The sequence below is a fragment of the Sus scrofa genome, chromosome 1 (genome assembly GCF_000003025.6).
Source record: "Sus scrofa isolate TJ Tabasco breed Duroc chromosome 1, Sscrofa11.1, whole genome shotgun sequence".
Taxonomy (NCBI): Eukaryota; Metazoa; Chordata; class Mammalia; order Artiodactyla; family Suidae; genus Sus; species Sus scrofa.
Genome location: NC_010443.5, coordinates 99,893,767 through 99,914,909, shown reverse-complemented (window position 1 = coordinate 99,914,909; position 21,143 = coordinate 99,893,767). Strand labels below are relative to the sequence as shown.

At 43.8% G+C, this 21,143-nt stretch overlaps 2 protein-coding genes across 51 annotated transcripts in view; both read left to right on the top strand.

Moving 5' to 3' along the window:
* Positions 1 to 21,143, top strand: part of MBD1 (methyl-CpG binding domain protein 1) — a 69,155-nt gene that overhangs the window by 2,438 nt on the left and 45,574 nt on the right. For 3 of the 50 annotated variants that reach the window (XR_002344345.1, XR_002344342.1, XR_002344344.1), the window contains exons 3-20: positions 4,601 to 4,715; positions 4,812 to 4,978; positions 5,064 to 5,146; positions 5,321 to 5,361; positions 5,720 to 5,866; positions 5,962 to 6,090; positions 6,263 to 6,337; positions 6,475 to 6,591; positions 6,675 to 6,743; positions 7,307 to 7,474; positions 7,826 to 8,125; positions 8,219 to 8,356; positions 8,707 to 8,838; positions 8,923 to 8,984; positions 11,905 to 12,199; positions 13,666 to 16,269; positions 18,540 to 18,769; positions 19,265 to 19,438. Coding sequence is in view for 37 of the 50 variants with exons in the window: in XM_005654404.2 (XP_005654461.1) it covers positions 4,601 to 4,715; positions 4,812 to 4,978; positions 5,064 to 5,146; positions 5,321 to 5,361; positions 5,720 to 5,866; positions 5,962 to 6,090; positions 6,263 to 6,337; positions 6,475 to 6,591; positions 6,675 to 6,743; positions 7,307 to 7,474; positions 7,826 to 8,125; positions 8,219 to 8,356; positions 8,707 to 8,838; positions 8,923 to 8,984; positions 11,905 to 12,094 (1,933 nt within the window). In the remaining 13 variants the exon portion in view is untranslated. Of the gene's footprint in view, positions 1 to 3,457; positions 3,522 to 4,600; positions 4,716 to 4,811; positions 4,979 to 5,063; positions 5,147 to 5,320; positions 5,362 to 5,719; positions 5,867 to 5,961; positions 6,091 to 6,262; positions 6,338 to 6,474; positions 6,592 to 6,674; positions 6,744 to 7,306; positions 7,475 to 7,825; positions 8,126 to 8,218; positions 8,357 to 8,706; positions 8,839 to 8,922; positions 8,985 to 10,130; positions 16,716 to 18,539; positions 18,770 to 19,264; positions 19,439 to 21,143 lie in introns of those variants that run through there. The other 47 variants (XM_021093093.1, XM_021093092.1, XM_021093216.1 and 44 more) reach the window with 44 other exon arrangements.
* Positions 14,909 to 21,143, top strand: part of CFAP53 (cilia and flagella associated protein 53) — a 51,818-nt gene continuing 45,583 nt past the window's right edge. The window contains exons 1-3 of the mRNA XM_005654423.3: positions 14,909 to 15,041; positions 18,540 to 18,769; positions 19,265 to 19,438. Coding sequence (XP_005654480.2) covers positions 14,973 to 15,041; positions 18,540 to 18,769; positions 19,265 to 19,438 — 473 coding nt within the window. The 5' untranslated portion in view covers positions 14,909 to 14,972. The remainder of the gene's footprint in view (positions 15,042 to 18,539; positions 18,770 to 19,264; positions 19,439 to 21,143) is intronic.

Below are 21,143 nucleotides of genomic sequence, written 5' to 3'. Positions count from 1 at the left end.
GTAGTAGATAGTGTTGTGAGGCTGAAAGCAAAGGACATTAATGATCATGTTACCTAGGGTTAGGAAAATGTTAAGCCTGTCTCAGCTAGTTCAGGCTGGCTCACACATTTTACAAGTTGATACATCGTGAAAAGTGTTAAATTTGCAAGGGAGTCAGGTTCTGCAGATCAGAGTCTGGAAGAATTTTAAAAACACCTGTTAAGTGTTATATGGATAAAGGGTTATCTAGAAGGGTAGCTAGCTTTTCAATGCTGATGAGATTAGCTTGTTTTAGAAGGACATTGACAAAGGAACCTATATAACACAGATGACTTCCAAAGCTCCTGGCTTTATGTCATTCAGAGGCCATGCAATTAATTATTTGTAAGAATAATATATTAAGCAGAGTGTCTTTAAACATAAATACACAGTATAAACAAGGTTATATACTGATCAATTGACAAAAATGTGACCAGAGGCTTGCAGGACCCTAACCTGTAGTTCCATTAGGCGTATTAGTTCTGTACTCACTAATTCAGTGTTCAAGATGATTTTATAGGACAGAATTACTGTGAATAATGAGAATTGACTATAAATACATGTACATGCATGTTTATAAACAAGCTACATTTAAAGGTTTAAGATCTTTTAGAATATATTATTGGTAGAGTTATTACATTTTCTGAACTTCTTTGTATATAAGTTGCTGGGGAAACCTGGAGAAATAAAGTTGTAAATACAGTTACATTTATTTATAGTTAGTTATATGCTTATTCACATATTTATAATTTGTATAAAACTTTCCAAATTTGTAAATATAAGTGCAATGATCAAGAACTGAAAAGGATCAGAGATTTTACCTTATTAGGGCAAGATAACAAGTGAACAGGTTGCAGTTTTGTGGATGCTGGTGGGAGACATGAGACTCCATCAGAAATGAAAGACAGTTTACTACTCACAGCAATAGCAGTATCCAGTATGTCATCATTATTGTGCCAGTTCCTCAAATGCCAATTCCCACAGGGTAACGTGAAGACGTCTGATTAGCACCTGCCCATGCCCTGGGTTGTGTTGTTGCAAAGGAACCCAGAGCTTAAGGAATCTCATCTTCTATAACGTTAGGACGGTAAGGGTGCCTTCCATTTGCTTTGGAAGGACACCCTATATCTTATCTTCCAAGGCTGATACTGTACACACATCCTTGAAAGGATAGTTCATAACAAAGGATTGTCAGTACTGCTCTTCTAAGGGCATGCAGAAATGCTAGAGACCTGTGGAATATTGTCTCCTGACATCAGTTATTTATACTTTGTATTGTATGTAGTTGCCTTTATTTATTTACAAATGTATGTACATTTACATGTATGCTTGTTTGTATACAGTTGACCCTTGAACAATGCTGGGATCTGGGGTGCCATTCCCCTGTGCAGTGGAAAATCCACGTATAATTTTTGACTCCTTAAAAACTTGATTAGTAGTAGCCTAATGTTGAGCTGCTAATGAATGAATTTTTATAATTTTTTTATGGCATAAAGTGTTGTAATCCTGTTCATAATACAGTATTGGAAACATTGTTACATTTTTAACAATACCACTTACCTGTGATGATAGGCAATTTCTCTAATTACCAGAGAGAGAAGCATACTGTACGGTAATGTAATTCTTTGAAAACAAAGTTGTAAGACAGTAAGAAAACTAATACATTAATTTTGTATTAAATATTACTCACCTCATGCCTCTAAAAGGATAAGCTATCCACTTCAAGTCTTGCACAGATGAATACATGATGATGATGACACAAAAACATCTCATACAGTTCTTGCTGTATAGTTGTTAGATTTTTCACATGAAGATACATGCAAACACGATAAATAAATATTAACTGTACAGCCTGATGATTATTTACTATTCATTAAGTGGAAGTGGATCATCATAAAGGTCTTCATCTTTGTTGTCTTCATGTTGAGTAGGCTGAGGAGGAGGAGGAAGGGAGGGATATGGTCTTGCTGAGGAGGGGTGGCAGAGGCAGAAGGAGGAGGAGGAGGAGGTGAGGAGGAGAGGCAAGCGCATTTGGTATAACCTTACAGAAATACATCATAATTTCTATTTGACTTTTTTTGCTTTTTGATTTCTCCAAAAATGTTTCTACACAGTACCAATCTTTCTTCTACCGTTTGCTTTAGTTTCAGTGTATATCATAGAAGGGTCCATGTTGTAAAAGAAATCAAATCCTTCTGCTAGATTGTCTCATGTCAGTTTTTTCTGGCACTATTTTTCCTTCATCTTCTTCCTCATCATCTGGTACTGGTTCAGCAGCATTTATCTCCATCAAATCATCTAGTGTTAGTTCCTCTGGTGTGGTGTCTCTTAGCTCTTGAATCCAAGATCCATTTCTTGAAACCCTTCATCCCCTCCCTTCTTTTTGCTGAATCTGTAATCTCTTTCATGATTTCCTTGATTGACTTGGTCATAAATCCCATGAAGTCATGCACAACATCTGGACATAGTTTTCTCCAGCAGGAATTTACTGTTTGGGGCTTGATAACGTTCATGATGTTCCCTTTATCAGAATTCTTTTCCATAGTGTTGACAATTCTTTTCATTGAGTACCATGTGTAAAGAGCCTTAAAGTTCCTTGTGACCACCCAATCTAGAGGCTGAATGTTTGAGGGCATATAGACTACTTCATTGCCTTTGGTATTGAACTCATGGTACTCTGGATGTCCAAGGACATTGTCCAAAAGAACTTTAAAAGCTGACTTTTAAAGTTCTTCTTGACTTCAGGGATATAGCATTGATGGAACCAATCCAGAGAAAGGGTTCTCACTGTCCAGGCCTTCTTGTACAATGAAAGACTGGCAGCTGGTGTTTATCTATTCCCTCTAAGGCTCAAGGGTTATCAGTTTTATAGATAAGGACAGTCCTGATCATGAACTTGACTGCATTTGCACAAAACAGTAGAGTTAGCCTATCTCTTCCTGCTTCAAATCCTGTTGCTCACTTCTCTTCCTTACAAATATCCAGGTATCCTTTGCAGTATTTCCCCCCCCCCCCGAATGTGGCACTTTTGTTTGCATTAAAAACCTATTCAGGCAAATATCCTTTCTCCTCAATGATTTTCTTAATGGCATCTGGGAACTTGTCTGCTGCCTCTTGGTTAACAGAGGCACTTTTTCTTTATCTTGATATTTTCTAAGCCAAACCTCTTTGTAAAATTATCAAACCATCCTTTGCTGGTATTAAATTCTTCAGCTTTAGAGCCTTCACCTTCCTGTGGCTTTAAGTTGTCATGTAACGACTTTGTCTGGAATCCTGTTGAAATGTATAGGTATAGCTTTCTTATAGCAATCCTGCACCCACATTAAAGTTGCATTTTCAGTACAAGATTAAAAGGTATATTGCAAAAAGTGCGTTTTCACGCCTGCTGGCGTAGCTGCAGTGACAGCTTCATGAATTTCCTTTTTTTTTTTTACAATAGTCCTTACGCTGGATTCATTAATCTTGAATTGGCGGGCAACCACAGCTGCAGACCTCAATCTACGGTACATATCAAGCAATTCAACTTTTTCTTGTAATGTCATGACTTTTCTTTCCTTCTTGGGAGCATTTTTAGCATCCATAGCCACACTTTGTGTGGTTCCCATAGTGTTATTCAAGGCTTACAGTATTGCAATAAAGATGATGAAAATGACGCAAGGACTGCAAGGGGTCACTTTCTACTGTGATGCGCAATTTACTGGAGAAACAAACTGCTTACTTGGAGATGATTTGCCTTCTGTGGCATTTTAAGCAGATTCTCGCAACACTTGAACTCACTTCAATAGCAACAGGAGGTAGCTATGGGATGATTACAGTGGTACGACATGTACTACAGTTAATTTTATGCAGTTATGATGTAATACTGCATTTTTATGTTTGTTTACATTTCTCTTGACTGTGAATGGTGCCATGTAGTCTTTAAGTATTTGTGTCCATACGTTTTGAAAAATTTTAACTTTTTATGATAGATTTAGGTATATTTTATGGTAGTAAATGATAAAATAGACTTTTATGCATTTATGACATACCTAACTTTATCTTAATTTTTTCAATATGTCTAGGCTACATGGTTCATCACAAATCTCCAAAAATAATTTTCCAATATAGTTACTGAAAAAAATCCATGCATAAGTGGACCCGTGTAATTCAAACCTGTGTTGTTCAAGGGCCAGCTGTTTAAAACATTTGTTTGTTTCTTTCATAAGCTTTCTTTGTTTACGTATTTAGTATGTAATGCTAACACAGTTACATATTATTTAATATATTTGTGTTCCTGTTTGTGTTTATTTTCACTTACATGGAATACCACTAGTAGCACATGTTATAAATAGGTGCATATCTGCACCTATATGTTTATGTTATTCATTAATGTTTGTACACATGTTGATATTTATACACCTTTTTTATTCCTACTGTTTAGGGTTATTTGGGGTAGGGCCTGGATGGGGCTCGTAGGCTCATCTCAGTCTGCCTCCTGTATTCCACCAGCTCTGCAGACCTATTCACCAGCCCAGTGGGAGGGTTGAGAGGGTGGAGTGGCAGTGGCTCCACCTGGGTACCAACCCATCCTGGCTACCCTCAGCCCCACAGGAGACAGGATCCGAAGCAAAGTTGAGCTCACCCGATACCTGGGCCCTGCGTGTGACCTCTCCCTCTTTGACTTCAAACAAGGCATCTTGTGCTATCCAGCCCCTAAGGTACAAGACACTGTGCGGTACCCAGGCTGGGGTGGCTGAGCTACCTAATACCCACCCACTGACATGTGTTCTTCCTGCCCTTGCTCTTATCTCCAGGCCCATTCCTTGGCTGTCCCCAGCAGGAAGCGGAAGAAGCCTTCAAAGCCAGCCAAGGCTCGGAAACGTCAGGTTGGCCCCCAAAAGAGTGAGGTCAGGAAGGAGACCCCAAGGGATGAGACCAAGGCTGACGCTAACCCAGCCCCAGCTTCACTTCCTGCACCTGGGTGAGTGTTGGTCTAGTGAGCCAAATCCATGAGGGTTGTGTTTGGGGGTACATTCAGGGCCCCACACCCATGTCTTCCATCCCAGGTGCTGTGAGAACTGTGGAATCAGCTTCTCAGGGGATGGTACCCGAAGGCAGAGGCTCAAGACTTTGTGCAAGGACTGCCGAGGTGAGTGGCCCCTGGGGCACTGGGAGGTAGAGCTGGAGCAGGCCTGGAGCTCTAAGGCTAGGAAACGGGTGTCTGGCTAGAGGTTGAATGGTAGATGTTAGGGCAGAGGCAGTGGTGAGGTCAGATATCTGATGCTCCCTTTACATTTCTCTTCTACTCTCTCCCTCCCTGAAGCACAGAGAATTGCTTTCAACCGGGAGCAGAGGATGTTTAAGGTAAGCACGACCTGCCTCCTCCTCACAGGTGTGCGGTGGGAGCAGGATGTGATGGGGGCTGGTGAGGGTCTGAAGGAGCAGTGATGAATCCGCAGGGTGTCAGGGTCATTTTGTGGGTAGCAAGCTGAAGTCAGCCGACTAAAGGGAGTGAATGGGCTGTCAGTGGATACAGGGAAATAGTAGACATTGTTACAGCCTCAGTGACGGTGGCTAATCAGTAATTTTCAGACAGTGAGGAGGCAAATGATTAGCAGACATGGTGATGGGGGCTAATATGGAGTCAGCAGACACGTGAGAGGCAGTGCTCCCAGAGCCAGTCTGCGTGGACCTGTGACCTTGCCCCACCCATTCCCGGCAGCGTGTGGGCTGTGGGGAGTGCACAGCCTGCCAGGTAACAGAAGACTGTGGGGCCTGCTCCACCTGCCTTCTGCAGTTGCCCCATGACGTGGCATCGGGGCTGTTCTGCAAGTGTGAGCAAAGACGGTGCCTCCGGATTGTGGAAAGGGTGAGTTGGGCAGGTGGGGTGGGCCCAAGGCTCACATGAGCTCCTGGTCCTCATAATCCTGGCCCCATGCATCATATCTCTGGCTCCCCCTACAGAGCCGAGGATGTGGAGTATGCCGGGGCTGTCAGACCCGAGAGGACTGTGGGCGTTGTCGAGTCTGCCTTCGCCCTCCCCGCCCTGGTCTCAGGCGCCAGTGGAAGTGCGTCCAGCGGCGTTGCTTACGGGTGAGTCAGGCTGGAGGGGCCAGTGTTGGTGGGCTGGGGCAGAGCTCATTCTGCTGTTAAAGCTGCTGCCGCTGCTACTTTCTTCCAACTTGGACTTGCCAACCTCATGTCTTCTTTTTTCTCCCACCTGTGCTCACCTCTCTGGCCCCACCTACCTGCCCCTGTCTGCCAGCACCTTGCCCATCGCCTCCGTCGCCACCATCAGCGATGTCAACGACGCCCTTCCCTAGCTGTGGCTCCCCCTGCTGTGAGTGCCCCCCCACCACACACACTCTGCCTGCCTGTCCCACACGCATGCTTTTTCTGCACATCTTGGGGAAGGAAGGTAGTCCTGTGTCTGCCTGGTGCCGCCAAGCCTAAACTATCCTTTCTGTTTTCTCTTAGGGTAAACATGGCCGCCGCAGGGGAGGCTGTGACTCCAAGGTAGCTCCACGGCGGCGGTCCCGAGCACAGCCACTGCCTCCGCTTCTCCCGTCACAGCCTCCAGAGTCTCCAGAGCTGGTGAGGCCCTAGTAGGCAGGGGGAAGGCACAACTGTAACCCGACCCAGTACCTGCCCTGACCCCACCCCATTTGCCTCTGCAGCACCCCAGAACCCTGGCCCCCTTGCCACGTGCCGAATTCATCTATTACTGTGTAGACGAGGACGAGCTAGTGAGTGGCTTCACCCTACTTGGACAACCCTAGACTCCAGGGCATTTGGTTAACGCCAAAGACACAGATGTTGCAATGGGCCTAATAAGGGAATAGTAAGGCACAGTGATGGATACCAGTATGGGAGGAGCAGACAATGGGGGAGGAACAGCAGGTGTAGTGATAGTACCTAATGTCAGGTGAACCAATACTCTGGCAGGGCTAATAAAGGAAAAGCTGGTACAGTGACTCAAGTTCATGTAGAATGAGCACACATTGCAGGCACAATGATGTGAGCTAACAGAATGTCAGCAAAATCCTGCCGGAAGCAGGCATCAGGGATATTGTCTTGGTGACTAGTAGGGGACTAGCAGGTAGAATGATGGATACTGTACTGGAGCAGCCACAGTCCTCATGGTACTGAGGGCCATCTGGTGCAGTGATGGTGCCCACTATTGGACTAGTGGGGAGTCAGGCTAAGACTAATGTGCCACCAGTTCCCTCCAGTGGGGCTAGTGGAGGAGTGACAGGAGGAACATTGTAATTGTCCTAGTGGCAGCACCCACCATCTCCCTGTTCCCCAGCAGCCTTATACGAACCGCCGGCAGAATCGCAAGTGTGGGGCCTGTACAGCCTGCCTGCGGCGGATGGACTGTGGCCACTGTGACTTCTGCTGTGACAAGCCCAAATTTGGGGGCAGCAACCAGAAGCGCCAGAAATGTCGTTGGCGCCAATGCCTGCAGTTTGCTATGGTGGGTACAGCAGGAAGGGTCATGTGGGTGGGATGAATACAGCCAGGTCTTCCAGTGCCTGGGAGGGGTGGGCAGGACTGGTAGGGGGATGGGAACAGGCCAGATGGGAACTGCAGTTTTAGAGCAGTGAATGGGGCAATGGGTTTGGCTAAGATTTGCAGACATTAGGCTGGGGTAAATGAAGAATCTGGGGGACAATGGCCTTATTAACAGGCTCGATGATGAGGGCCTCATATATAAGCAGATTCTGTGCTGGGACTAATGGGGGGATTTGCCGGCATATTGATTGGGGCAGGGTAGTGTGATTGGTCATTGTACCAGATAGCCATAACACCCCATCTCTCTTCACAGAAGCGGCTGCTGCCAAGTGTCTGGGCAGGGTCTGAGGATGGGTCAGAGCCGCCCCCACCTTACCCTCGTCGAAAAAGGCCTTGCTCTACTCGAAGGCCTCGTCTGGGTCAGACCCTGAAGCCTCCCTTGGCCACACCTACAGCCCGACGAGACCATACCCAGACTTCAATGAAGCAGGAAACGGGCGGTGGCTTTGTGCTGCCCCCACCTGGCACTGACCTTGTGTTCTTACGGGAGGGTGCAAGCAGTCCTGTGCAGGTGCCTGGCCCAGCTCCAGCTTCCACAGAAGCTTTGTTGCAGGTGAGGATCCCATGATATCCTGCCTTTCTCAACCCCACCCAGCCTCGTGCCAGGAAGCTGGGACCAAGTCTGCTGCAATCCTCCTTCACACAGGAGGCCCAGTGCCCTGGCCTGAGTTGGGTTGTGGCCTTACCCCAGGTGAAGCAAGAGAAGGCGGATGCCCAGGAAGACTGGACACCGGGCACAGCCATCCTGACTTCTCCTGTATTGCTGCCGGGCTGCCCCAGCAAGGTGGGGGCCAGTGATGGGTGGTCTGTGAGCAGAATGATGGGGAGCCATGATGGTGGTTCTTTGAGCAAAGTAACAGGCATGCTGATTACAGCCTCTCACAGAATTATCCCGCCTGTCTGATAGATGCCGCACCCTCCTCAGGCAACTAGTTTTGCCTGCTTTGCTGCCCAGCTTACAGAAAATGGAAGTCTAAGAGGAGTGGGAAAGGTTTGTAGGCAGAGAGATGGTTTTTCTGTGCTCAGGTGTGACAAAAGTGGGATTGTCAGCACAGTGACAGGTTGGCTGATAGGAACACTTTCTTCAGGCCAGCTCTGTTCTTCTGACAGCTGTCCATTTCCCACCTCTCCCAGACAGTAGATCCAGGCCTTCCAGCTGTGAAGCAAGAGCCACCTGACCCTGAGGAGGACAAGGAGGAGAACAAGGATGACTCTGCCTCTGACTTGGCCCCAGAGGAGGAGGCAGGAGGGGCTGGCACGCCCGTGGTCAGTGCTGGGGGACACCTCACCCTGCCCTGACTCTGCTTTAGCCCAGCGGCTGTGTTGACCCTGATGTTAATTCTTCCCTAGATCACGGAGATTTTCAGCCTGGGTGGAACCCGCCTCCGGGACACAGCAGTCTGGTTGCCAAGGTGTGCCCCGCACAGTGAGGGGTGGGGTGGGGCGGGTGCTGGTCAGGTGCGGGCCCTGAGTTTTGAAAGTAATAGCCAGCGTTTTGGCATGGTGTAGTGTGAGTTAAAGGCCCCACGCCACTGCTTTGATCACATTTAGTGAAGGGGTATGTACAGGACGCTAGAAATTTCTCCTGAGGTCTAGATCAGGGCTCTCTTTGAGAAGGGTTATGGGAAGTGACTGGGGGGAGAGGACTTGGTACCCTGTGAGGAGATTTTAAAGAGAAAGGAAGATAAGGAAAGCCTATCCCCTATCTAAGAAAATCCACAGGGATTAAACTTAATATATAATTTCTTACAAAGAATCATTATTTGGGGTGTTGAAGGCCTGTGGAGCCTCCAACAGATGAATGAGTGGGCTGAGCAGTGGTGGGAAGGTAGGAGATCTGGGTTCTAAGATGGCTTTGTGACCTGGATCCACACAACTCTATGATCTGGGACTAGTCCTGCCTCTCCTAGAGTATTCTCTGTGGAGGGGGTTTGGCTGTGTTTCTTGAGCCTTTCTGAAACTGTTCCAATTGCTGCACAGAACTATCCCTACAGGCATGGCAGTAGAAGGAAGGATAGGTGCCTTTAAGTACTGGGACAGTGGGAGGAGAACAAGGGAATACTGCCTCCTGCAGAACACAGACAGCCTTGCACAGAGCCTCAGACCCAGGCACATAAACTGTTGGCCTAAGCACCTGGACTCCATTTTTCTTGCAAACTAGTATCTGCAGGCCGGGCTCCTCCACCTGCACTTGGGCAAGTACTGAGGTACTGATTGAGGACCTGCTGTGTACACTGCAGTGTGGCGGGTACAGTGGTGAATCAGTGACTCTGGAAGGCTTATCCTTCAGGAGACACAGGATTCCTGCCTTCAGGAAGCTTATAATCCAACAGGGAAACAGTTTCTCCTCTGCATGAAATCATTACATGTTAATGGAGAAGGTAACAATTTGCTTGTGGGCTATGTTGTTGGTAATGGAAGATTTTCAGAGAGAGAGAAAAGGGATAATTAAGGGGAATTGGATGGCAGATACAGAAGAGTAGGAAATGGTTTTGTAATGCTCCATTGTGCATATAGGGAACTTCATTCAACATACAGACCTGCTCCCTCTTCTCTAGGTCCAAGGACCTTAAAAAACCTGGAGCTAGAAAGCAGTAGACTGGAGGCTTCTGCAGACTGTAGGACTCAAGGTGATATTTACAGACCGACTCTATGAGAGACAACACTGATCTGCTCAGAGGCCGGACCATAGATGGATTGCCAGGGCTTGTGTGGGAATCAATAGGAACTGGGAAAACCTACCACCAAATACGAGGAGCAGGCCTGCTCAGTACTTTGAGCTTATAGAGGAAGTAAGCAGAAAAGGAAAAAAAGAGTAGAAAGTTGTTCTGTCTGCTCCAATCGGTGCAAATCCCAGGAGTCTGAGTGCTAAGAAGTGTGGATATTAAGGAGGGGGGGAGTTGGGGTGGGGGAGGGGATGTAATTTAAAGCCACCTTCAGCCTAAACAAGCCATCATCATAAATAATTTTAAGTGGCTTTGGATGAGACCTGGCAGTGTCTCTAAACATTTCCTCAGGGAGACAGCAGTTGAGAATGTAATGTAAATAAGTGAGGAAAGGAACTGCTCTTTGGTGAGTTCCTCTTATGGACCTAATTTATTTAATACTCAATATAGTCTTTGTAGGAAGGCATTGATTTGGCCCCTTTTTGCAGACAGTAAAACTGAGACTCAAATTAAATAACTTGTCCAGTGTCAAACAGCTAGTGTTGATAGAGCCTAGAATCAAACCTAGGATTGTAAAAGCCTTGTTCTAAGTTAAGCCACTAAACTGTAAACTATAACCTATATCCAATAGTGTATAATAATGTTATAGTAACAGAAGTTTCCAGTGACCTTGAAAACAAGATGGATTTCTCTAAGCATTAAAACAAATCCCTTACATTGCTGCCCCGGGGATGGTTTTAGGGAGTGCCAAGGCAGCGTGGATGTGGATGGTGTCACCTTAGCAGAGCATCTGTGCCTCCCGAGACTGGGTTCTTCCCAGGACTTGGGTGCTGCATAGAATTTCTCAAACACTAAAGGGCATCCTTTCCCACAGGCTGCTGCTTGTTATAGTCACTTCCTATCCTCAGCCAAAGCAATCTTCAGAAGTAAAGCTCCTGACCTGGCTCATCTTTCCTCACAAATTGCGTCCCCTGTTCCTTGGTGACCTTTGTGCTTGGTTTCTGCTCTCAGCCCCTATCTGCTAGGAATCTGAGATCCTGCTTCAAGTCCTGCCTAAGGGCTAGTCTTGGAGCTCAGCCCTGCCTCACTTTTTATTCTTCATAAAGTGCCAAAAAGATTAGACCTGTGATTCATTACTTAGTTAGCTTTACAGGGCTGGAGCTGAGTGCATGCCTCCATAAATTTGGTAGCCTCTCTGCCTCCCTTGCCTTACTCTAGTCCCAGCCCTGTAGCTTTAGATAATTCAGATGTAGATGAAACATTTCTTCTAATTCATACAGTCCTCTGCTGCCCGCCTCTGCTCCTTCTTTTGCCTCACCCTACTTACTTCAGCCAGAGTCAAGACTGGATAATTGTTTTGCTGCCCCCAGGGTCCAGCCACCCAACCCCTAGTATCCTGGTAATTTTAACAGTAGTGTCCTAAGTGAAAGTTATTTGAGTAGCATTCTGACTCGAGAGATAAAAGAGTGTGGTTACTGTGTGAATCAGGATACAATCAGAAAAGCAGCACCACTAATATAAAGATTATACATATGTGTGTGTATTTGTATATATAAAGATGTATTATTTTAAGGGATTTATTATAGGGATTGACCTTATGCAGTGGTGGGAGCATTGAACAGTCTCTTAAGGCTGTCGTCTTTGCATCTAATGCTGGAGCTTGAAGTCTGCAGGACAGGCAATCGAGAAGGGAAGAAGGATGTAAAGTGTGGGAGACCAAGGACACACTGGCGCCCATGAGCACGAGCTGGAACCCACGAGGATGGCCTGGAACCCATGTCAGCCTCTCCCCACCTCCAACTTCGATGATATGGGTGTCCTGCAGAAGAAGCTGGTGCCCTTCATCACAGAGTTAAATATGCATCTGGCCTAGGAATTAGAGAAGCTGAAGGAAGATCCTGGGGAAGGTGGAGTAGCTACAGGCCTGGCTGCAGGTCTGCCTGCTGCCCCATACCAACGAGGTGAGCCAGCAGATAAATGACAACATGTGTGAACTGCAACAGTGCCTGGTGCCCCTGCACCAACCTTCCAAGTAAAAACAATGTGCTGCTGCTTCACTTCTGCCCTCCAGTTATGATGCTAAATGTTTCTTGTGGCCCGTCCTAACCGGAAGCATACGGGGAAGGGAGTACTGGGAAACGTAGCCTAGTCAAGGTGACACATTACAAAGCTACCCTGCCGTGAATCAGCTCCCAAGGGTCTCACTACTCACCTGAGGATTACTTGATAACGCTACGTTGCTGAAAATGCAGAGCTGAAGACCATGGATTTCATGGTGATCCCAGCAAGATCAGAAATTCTGTCAAGCCCAACCAGAAAAAATCTTGCTGGTCTCGGTATTTTTGTGTCAGTCAAGTCTTGAGAACCTGGCCTATGTAGGGACTGTACTTAATACTGGGGTTCAGGAATGAACAAGATAAAGTCCATGCATTTTTATTAAATACATCCGTATGTATTTACAAATGGTGAATGGATTTCCAGCTTTATCATGGAACTTAATGGTGAAAATACAGAATTCGGGAAGCTGTTGGGAGGACCTCCCTTGTGTGAACCTTGTTGGGGCCCAATAGGCATTGGGAATAATATAAATAGTTTTTATCTTTATGCTGTTCTATTTTAAAATTATTTTTAAATGATTTTATTGTCCCATGTACTGATTTATACACTTAGTGTTTCTTTTGAGAATGTCTTGATGGTGCTTAAGTGTTGATTGACTGCCTCTGAGAAAGTGGTATAGTGGTTCACAAGCAGGATCAAGGTCAGGTTCTATCCAAGGACCTTAGATGAATCACTTCTCTTAGGCCTGCAGGGGGACTTGGTCCCACCAGGCTTGGCACCTGGCCTGGCTCCTCCACTCTCTGAATGTGCCCGCCAGGGGCCACTGGGATTTCGGTCTTACCACCAGGGCTTGAAAGACGCTGTCCGTCATCCCTGGCTTGGGCAGCCCTGGGGCGTGACCTCCACCTGGCAAGACTTTCTGTCCCTGAGCTGGCTTGGAGGGGGAAGCCAACTCTCCTCTTCGCAAAAACTCAGCAGGCAAAACCAAACTGGAACTAAATTATGGGGCGCGCCAGGGTGAGGGCACGGCACGTGCTCAGGACTGATGCTGGGATGTTCCAGGGCAGCCAGGTGTCGCCAAGGGTCTTCTTCTGATGCTGAAAATTCAATGGGATCCTCTGAGCTGTAGGACCTTGGAGGTTCCTGATGAGTGCCTGAATCTCAGTGGCTTTTACCAAACCCTTACCCCCTGTTGAGGGCATTTTCATTGCCTCCCATTTACCCCAAGGCTGTGGTGTCAAGGGTGGTTCCATCCAGACCAGCCAGCTGGCCAGGTACTCCTGGGACACGAAGATCAAGGAACCGGCCCTCAGGCCCCCCACCAGGAAACAGACGACCATCTAATTTCTTTCTTTTTTGTTTGTTTCAGGCTACGTAAACTCTTAGCAGTAAATGAAAATGAGTATTTTACTGAACTGCAATTGAAAGAAGAAGCATTATAGGAGATTAAAGACAAAATGAGAATTTTTAAAAGATTGTAAAAGAGAAGAGAGACACTATTTTGTGGCTGAGAAAGGCTGAACCAGCAATTCAGGAAATGGAGTCCAAACCTAGAAACGTACCGCATACAAAATCTGAAGTAGGCGGATTATAAATGATTAAGGAATGCCAGTCTATAGTAAATTGCGGTGTTAAAATGGGATGCACAGTATTAGTTGTATTTTGGTTATTACACGTTAGTGACCGACTAGGTGCTGATTTTTTTTCTGTGCTGTAATAATAGTTTTATGTTCGCCATCACTTTAGAATGAGAGGACCAAAGTGTCATTCTTATTTGGCTTTTAGGTAATTAACTGCCACCTTGCTCTTGACCAGAATTACAGCTGTGGTCTCCGTTTGTGCTGAGGGCCCCTTCTGGGTTTCCTGACCTGTGTTTGTTTTCCTGCCTGGGATCCGGAATCTCAGAGCCTGATTACTTTCCATTCTGATCCACATACTAGCCCTGGCCCTGGTTTTTTCTGCTTCTGGCCAGGTTGTATCACTGCACTGCCAGCCCCTCTGATCTGCCCCTCCCATTCCTAGGGTACTGTCAAGTCTAAACCCTTGTTTCCTGATGTTATTAACACATTTTTTGGTTACCGGTTGGGTTGGCCGACAAAGCAGTTGGGCACGCTCAGCTTTAATCGTTTTAACTGTAAAATCAGGATAAAACCTGCTGTCCCATCAACCTTTTATTTGTGAGGCTCAAAGTTTTTATGTGTGAAAATACCTTGCAAATTCCTGTAAAGAACTAGGCAAATAAGGATGTCCTCCAAATTTAACCCGCCCACAAAATGCCCATTAACCTTTCTCATGCTTTTAGACTGATTACGGAATATAAATAGCAAAGTCAATTTTAATGAAATTAGATCTTCGACTTCACTTCGGGTTAAGGAGGCCTCTTTTTTTCCTGCTATTCGATGAACCTTATGCGAAGGGAACGAGGTCGGCGGGAGGCCTGGCCAAGGGCGGGGTGAAGACTGAGCCGACTCAGCTCTTCCGCTCCAAGAGGAAGTCGCGAGTGCTGGCGTCTCTGGTCACCATGGTGACGGGACCAACTTCCGTCCCACTCACCTGCCTCTAGCCCCGCGAGGCGCACCATGGCAACCAGGCTTGTGCGTCGCGGAAGCTGGTCACCCGGTTTGCAGTGGTTGGGGAAACGGCGGACGCCGTCCCCCATCCCTAAGGGACTCGAAAATGTACAGTCAGCGGTTTGGCATCGTACAGCGGGAAGTTAAGGGCCCCACTCCCAAAGTGGTGATCATGGTAAGCACGGGGTGTGTATGCGGGACCCTACCGCTTTCTGCATCTTCCCCCAGCTCAGCCCACCCTGGACTCTCACGGGAACAGGTGTCTGATGCTGCAGCTTGAATTTTGGAAGAGGGCAGGGTAAGGTCTCTTGCCTAGCTCTCCTGCTCTATCTCTCCCTATCTCCCCAAACCCCGTGTCAGTTAAAATATTTAGTTTCTGTATTTGGAGAATCACCGCTTGAGATCTTGAGGATTTTCAGTCTTACAAGACTTCTGAAAGAGATTGTCCTCTTGAGGTGAGAAGTGTGTGTCAAGGAAAGGGGGCTGGGCCAGGTGACAGGAAATCTGGGGTCTGGGCTGCCAGTGATTCAGCTGTTTGATCCTGGGCTATGTGTAGACCCCTTGGAAAATTGTGGAAGGAGGATTGGGCTGTGAGGGGTTGTGTGTGGTTGTAGAGCCTTTCCTTTGTTGACTCAAGGGTAACAGAAGTATCCCTGCAGGCCTGGAAATAGGAGGTTGCTTGCCTTTGCCTTTAAGGCTGGGGTGGTGGTAGGAGGGCAGGGGAATGCTGCATGCTGCAGGATTTGATGGGTCTAGCTCAGAACCCCAAACACTTGGCCCCTGCACCCACATCCCTTTGTTCCTACACACTACAGGCTGGAAAACCTCCATGTGTAGTTAGGCAATTGTAGCGGTATTACTTGAGTCCCTGCTGTATGCACAGCTCTGTGGGAGATAGAGGGGTGGATACAGGGGAAGTCTGCTCCCTCTTCTCTAGGTCCAAGGACTATAGGATCCGGAAATCAGTTGCCTGTAGTCTATTACAGTCTACAGGGTTCAAGGTGATCATTATAGACAAATTTTATTAGGGACAGAAATTGATGTACTTTGGCTTCTGTATCCAAACACAGAGCTTAGGGACTGGGCTGTTTGTCAGGTCTTATTACCTGTGTTGGGACCCAATAAGGATTTCTGTTCTACCAACTTATTACCAACCAGAGAAGCAGGTCTGTTGAATACTTTGAGTTATAGAAGAATAAAAAGGAAAAGGAAAAAGTCAGAGCTAGTATGTCTCAGATGCCAGAGTTGATAAGAAGTGTGAGTGGTAGTGGTTGCAAAGTTGTGGTGGGAGAAGAATTAAAGCCACCAGACATGAGACTCGGATGCTAAACAATTCCTCCAGGAGAAGGTGGTGAAAGATGTATTGCATGAAGTAATGGAGAAGCAAAAGGAGCAGCTGTTTGGTGAGTGCCTCCTAGGACCCAATCATTTACTTCTCAAAATAATTTTTTGGGAGAACATTTATTTTGCTCATTTTGACAGATGAGAAAACAGACTCAAAAGAGATTAAGTAACTTTCTCCAGATCACACAATTAGTCATCAGTAGAGTCCAGAATCAAACCTAGAATCTGTAAGACTTCATTCTTTAAGACATTAAACTATAAACTAATAATAGAAACTAATCTGAGATGTTATAGTTACAGAAGCCTTCAGTGACCTTAAAAGTACAGGGTAGTTATTTAACCCTTTTTTTCTGATTTTAGCATGGTTTAAGAATTTTGCAGTGTACAATACGGTGGCCACTAGCCACAAATGGCTTTTTAGCACTTGAAATATGCCTAGAGTCACATGTTGAGATGATAATATTTTGGATAAACTGGATTAATAAAAATCTATGATTAAAATTAATTTCCCCGGTTTCTTTTTACTTTTTAAAATACAGCTACTAGAAAATGTTAAATTATAGATCTGGTTTATATTATATTTCCGTTAAACAGTACAGGTTTTGAGTACATAATGCCAAGACCGTGCATGGATTGGCACCACCCTGATGTTAGAGAACTCCCAAATCATACCTTATTCATCCTGGTACAGGATCCTTCCTAACCACAGAGTCCTACACAGGATGCCCAACCTTAGTGGGCTTCCTAATCCCCTGTTACTGCTCAGGGTGTTTCTCATCACCTTCCACCCCTATTCTTCTCTTCAGTCAAAATGTACTTAGGCCTGGTTCTTGCCCTGACAACTTAAAACAATTGGTTTCTGATGACCTTGGTGCTTTGTTCCTATTCTCAGCCCATATGTCTATTGGGAGCCTGAGTTCCTGTATGTATCCTGCCCAGAGTGCAGTCTTTACCCTGTTCTGCTTTGTTGTCACTGAATCTGCATTCATAAAATGCCATGCATATTGGAGAATGGTAGTTTGTTAACTAAATCTAGGCTCTAAATAATTTGGATAAATTTGCTATTTCCTGTGATGTAATCCTCAACATCATCTTCTGTCTCCAACCCACCTCTGCCTTGCATTATTTTGTTCAACTAAATCTAGGTGCTTATATGTATACCCTGAACCCTGAATCTTTTCATGAAGCTATCTTCAAATATTGATTTTCTTTCCCTAGGAGACTCCTTTAAGTCCCAATGCCAGTGTCCTTTTAATCCTGACAGTGATGTTCTAAGTGTAAATGATCAGATTGATTCTCTACCACATGGGTTAAAAGCTTTGTTGCTGTAAATCAGCACACTAGAATCACACTACTCACCTAAGGACGATTTGATAAAACTGGCTGAAAATTCAGAGTCCAAGACCATAAATTCCTTGCTGGCCCCAAGGGAAGCAGGAATCACATCATGCCTAGTCATAAACATTGTTTCATTCATTCATCTTTCTCATTCATTGATTCACATTGAGACTCTCATGCTGATAGGCATGCAATGCTAGGAATACAGAAATGAAAAAGATAAATTCCATATGATTTTACTAAATGTGTCACTATACATTCACAATGGTGTATGCATTTCCAATTTTTTGGTGGAAGTTTGTGTAAAATGAATATGTTTACAGAAATTCAAGTTACCTAAAAATGTCAGGAGCACAGCTGTTGCATTAAACTTCTGGGCACAAGAGAAATAGGAATAAAGTTCTTCCATTAGTCCCCCCCCTTTTTTCCTTTTCCTTCTTTACCTCTCTCTCTTTGTATCTTCCTACTTCCTTTTCAGTGAACGGCTTTTCATTGTCACAACTCATGTATATCCTATATAACTAGAGAGTAGTATCTTAACTGAAAGAGTTTTTGATGGTGATAATTATGCTGTCTGCTGCTGAGAAATCATGTGGGATAGTGGGTGGCAAGATCAAGGTCAGGAATTAGAAGACCCCTCATTCTTCTATACAGGTCTGCCCTACCAGTCTAAAGCACTTTGGGCAATAACTTAATGTTTCTGGTTTGACTAGATAATCTCTGAGTACCATTCAAATTTTTAACTTTATAATTCTATGAGCTTTTACTCAAATGGCATTTGAGAAATACTTGAGACTGATTTGATAACATCTTAGGTATGGGTTTAAAGAATTAAGTTACATCTTAAGCAACTGTTTGCAGTTGTAACAGGATATATTAGTTTTATATACCAAGTTTTATTTAATATGAGAATTTGTGGAGGTCACGATTAATTGAAAATATGCAGTTGATTTTGGATCTATCATAAGTGATAGTTGCTATTTGTTTTCAGAGAGCCAAGCCTCCTAAAGGCCAAGGGGCAGAGCAACATCTGGAAAGAATCCGACACAGCCATCAGAAACATCATGTTATTTTGGCTTCCACCAAGTCAAATGAGCGGGATCGCTTGAAAGCTGAGTGGGACCAGCACAATGACCGCAAGTTTGTAGACAGTCTTGTGAAAGCAAGAATCAAGGATGCCATGCAAGGGTTTATCATCAACACTGAAGAAAGACGAAATAAGTAAGGCTCACAAACCAGCTGACCCAGACTATGAAACATTCCTAAAACCACAGTCAGAGATTGACCTATCGAAAATCATGTGAATTTTTATAGTAAGGATCATAGCTAGGCTATTCATATTCCTACCGAACCAATAGCTATTGGTTATTTTAATTTTCACTTGTGATAACCGATGTTTGATAGAAAGCAAAATAACATATTGTTTCATATTTTATTTTCATTTTAATCTCAATTTACTTTTTGGTTGAATATATCCATTACATAATCTTATCTGTATGTAATCAAATAAAGTATGGCACAGATTAGTCTCTTTATTGTTTTAAATGGAAACTAGTCTTATTTTATGGAATACTATAATGACCTTTTGCTTCCTAGAAAATTTATGACTAAACATGTACTTCTGAAATCGAATTTAACAAAATAAAAATCAGTTAGAGAAATGGTGCATGTAGCATGACAGTTTTAATTTCTTTTTTTGTTGTTTTGTGAACTTAGGTTACGTGAACTTTTAGCATCAGAAGAAAATGAGTATTTTACTGAAATGCGATTGAAAGAAGAAACAATTGAGGAGAAAAAAGATAGAATGAAAGATAAAACCAGATTATTAAGAGAGAAGAAAGAGAAAGAGAGACAGGATTTTGTGGCTGAAAAGCTAGACCAGCAATTCAGGTAATGATGTCAGAAAAACACACACAATCTGAAGTTGGTGTATTAAAAATGATTTAGGAAAGTTAATTTACAGTAGAGTATAGCCTTAAGAGACTATATGCAATAGTTATATCTTTAAGTCTTGGTAATTATATATACATCATTGCATAATTCAGGCATTGAGGAGTTTTGTTTTGTGGTAAGAATGCGTAAGATTTACTCTCAGTACATTTCAAATACACAATATATTACTGCCTGTATATGTACATACTGTACATTAGATCCATCCCCAGAACTTATTTATTCATCTTATAATCAAAAATTTATATTCTTTGATCAATATCTTTCCCTTTATCCCAGTCGTAGGCCCTGAGAACAGCATCCTACTCTCTGTTTCTGTATGTTCATCTTATTTTTTTTCCCCTAGATTTCCACATTTAGTGGGATCACACAGTATTTTTCTTTGTCTGGCTTATTTCACATAGTATTATTTTCTCCAGTTTTCTCAAATGGCAAAATTTTCTTTTTTTATACTGAATAATACTCCATTACGCCACACCTTCTTTATATATTCATATATCATATATCAATGGGCACTTAATTTGTTTCCATATGGTAGTTTTAGTTTTAATTTTTTGAGGGATCTCCACACAGTTTTTCGTAAATGCTATACCAATCAATATTCCCACCAAGAGTATACAAAGGTTTCCCTTTCTCTACTCTTTCTACAATTTCTCAACTCTTGTCATTTCCTGTTTTTTTTTTTTTCAATAATAGCCATTCTAACAGGTGTGAGGTGATATCTCATTGTGGTTTTGATTTACATTTTTTTTTTTTTTTTGGTGATTAGTGATGTTGAGTATCTTTTCATGTATTTGTTGGCCATTTGTATGTCTTCTTGGAAAGATATCAATTCAGGACTTTTGCTCATTTTTTAGTTAGATAATTTGTTTTTTGCTATTGAGTTATGTGAGTTTCTTATATATTTTAGCTATTAACCCTTTCACAGATATGTGGTTTGAAAATATCCTCTCCTGTGCTGTAGTTTCTCCTTTTATTTTGTTGATTGTTTCCATTGCTGTGTGGAAGCTTTAGTTCAATATAGTCCCACTTGTTTATTTGGACTATAGAATTATTGCCGTATCCAAAAAATCATTGTCAAGACCAATGTCAAGGAGCTTTTTCCCTATGTTTTCTTGTATGTGTTTTACAGTTACAGGTCTTTGTTTTGAATCCATTTCGAGTTAATTTTTGTGAATTGTGTATGGATCCAATTTCATTCTTTTGCATTTGGATATCCAATTTTACCAAGACTGTTTATTGAAAAGACTATCCTTTTACCATTGTGTGTTCTTGGTCTTCTTGTAAAAGATTAGTGGGCCACATATGCATGGATTTATTTTTGGACCCTCTATTCGGTTCCACTGGTCTATGTGTCTGTTTTTTTTAATGCCACTACCATACTGTTTTAATTACTGTAGCTTTGTGATGTAGTTTGAAATCATGTGTGTGATGCCTCCAGCTTTGTTCTTTCTCAAGATTGCCTTGGCTATTCAGGATATTTTTGCAATTCAATCCAAATTTTAGGATTTTTTTTCTATTTTTACAAAAATGCCATTGGAATTTTGACAGGGATTGCATTGAATCTGTAGTTCACTTTGGTGGGCATATGGACATTTTAACTATTAATTCTTCCAATCCAAGGACAAAGTATATCTTTCCAATT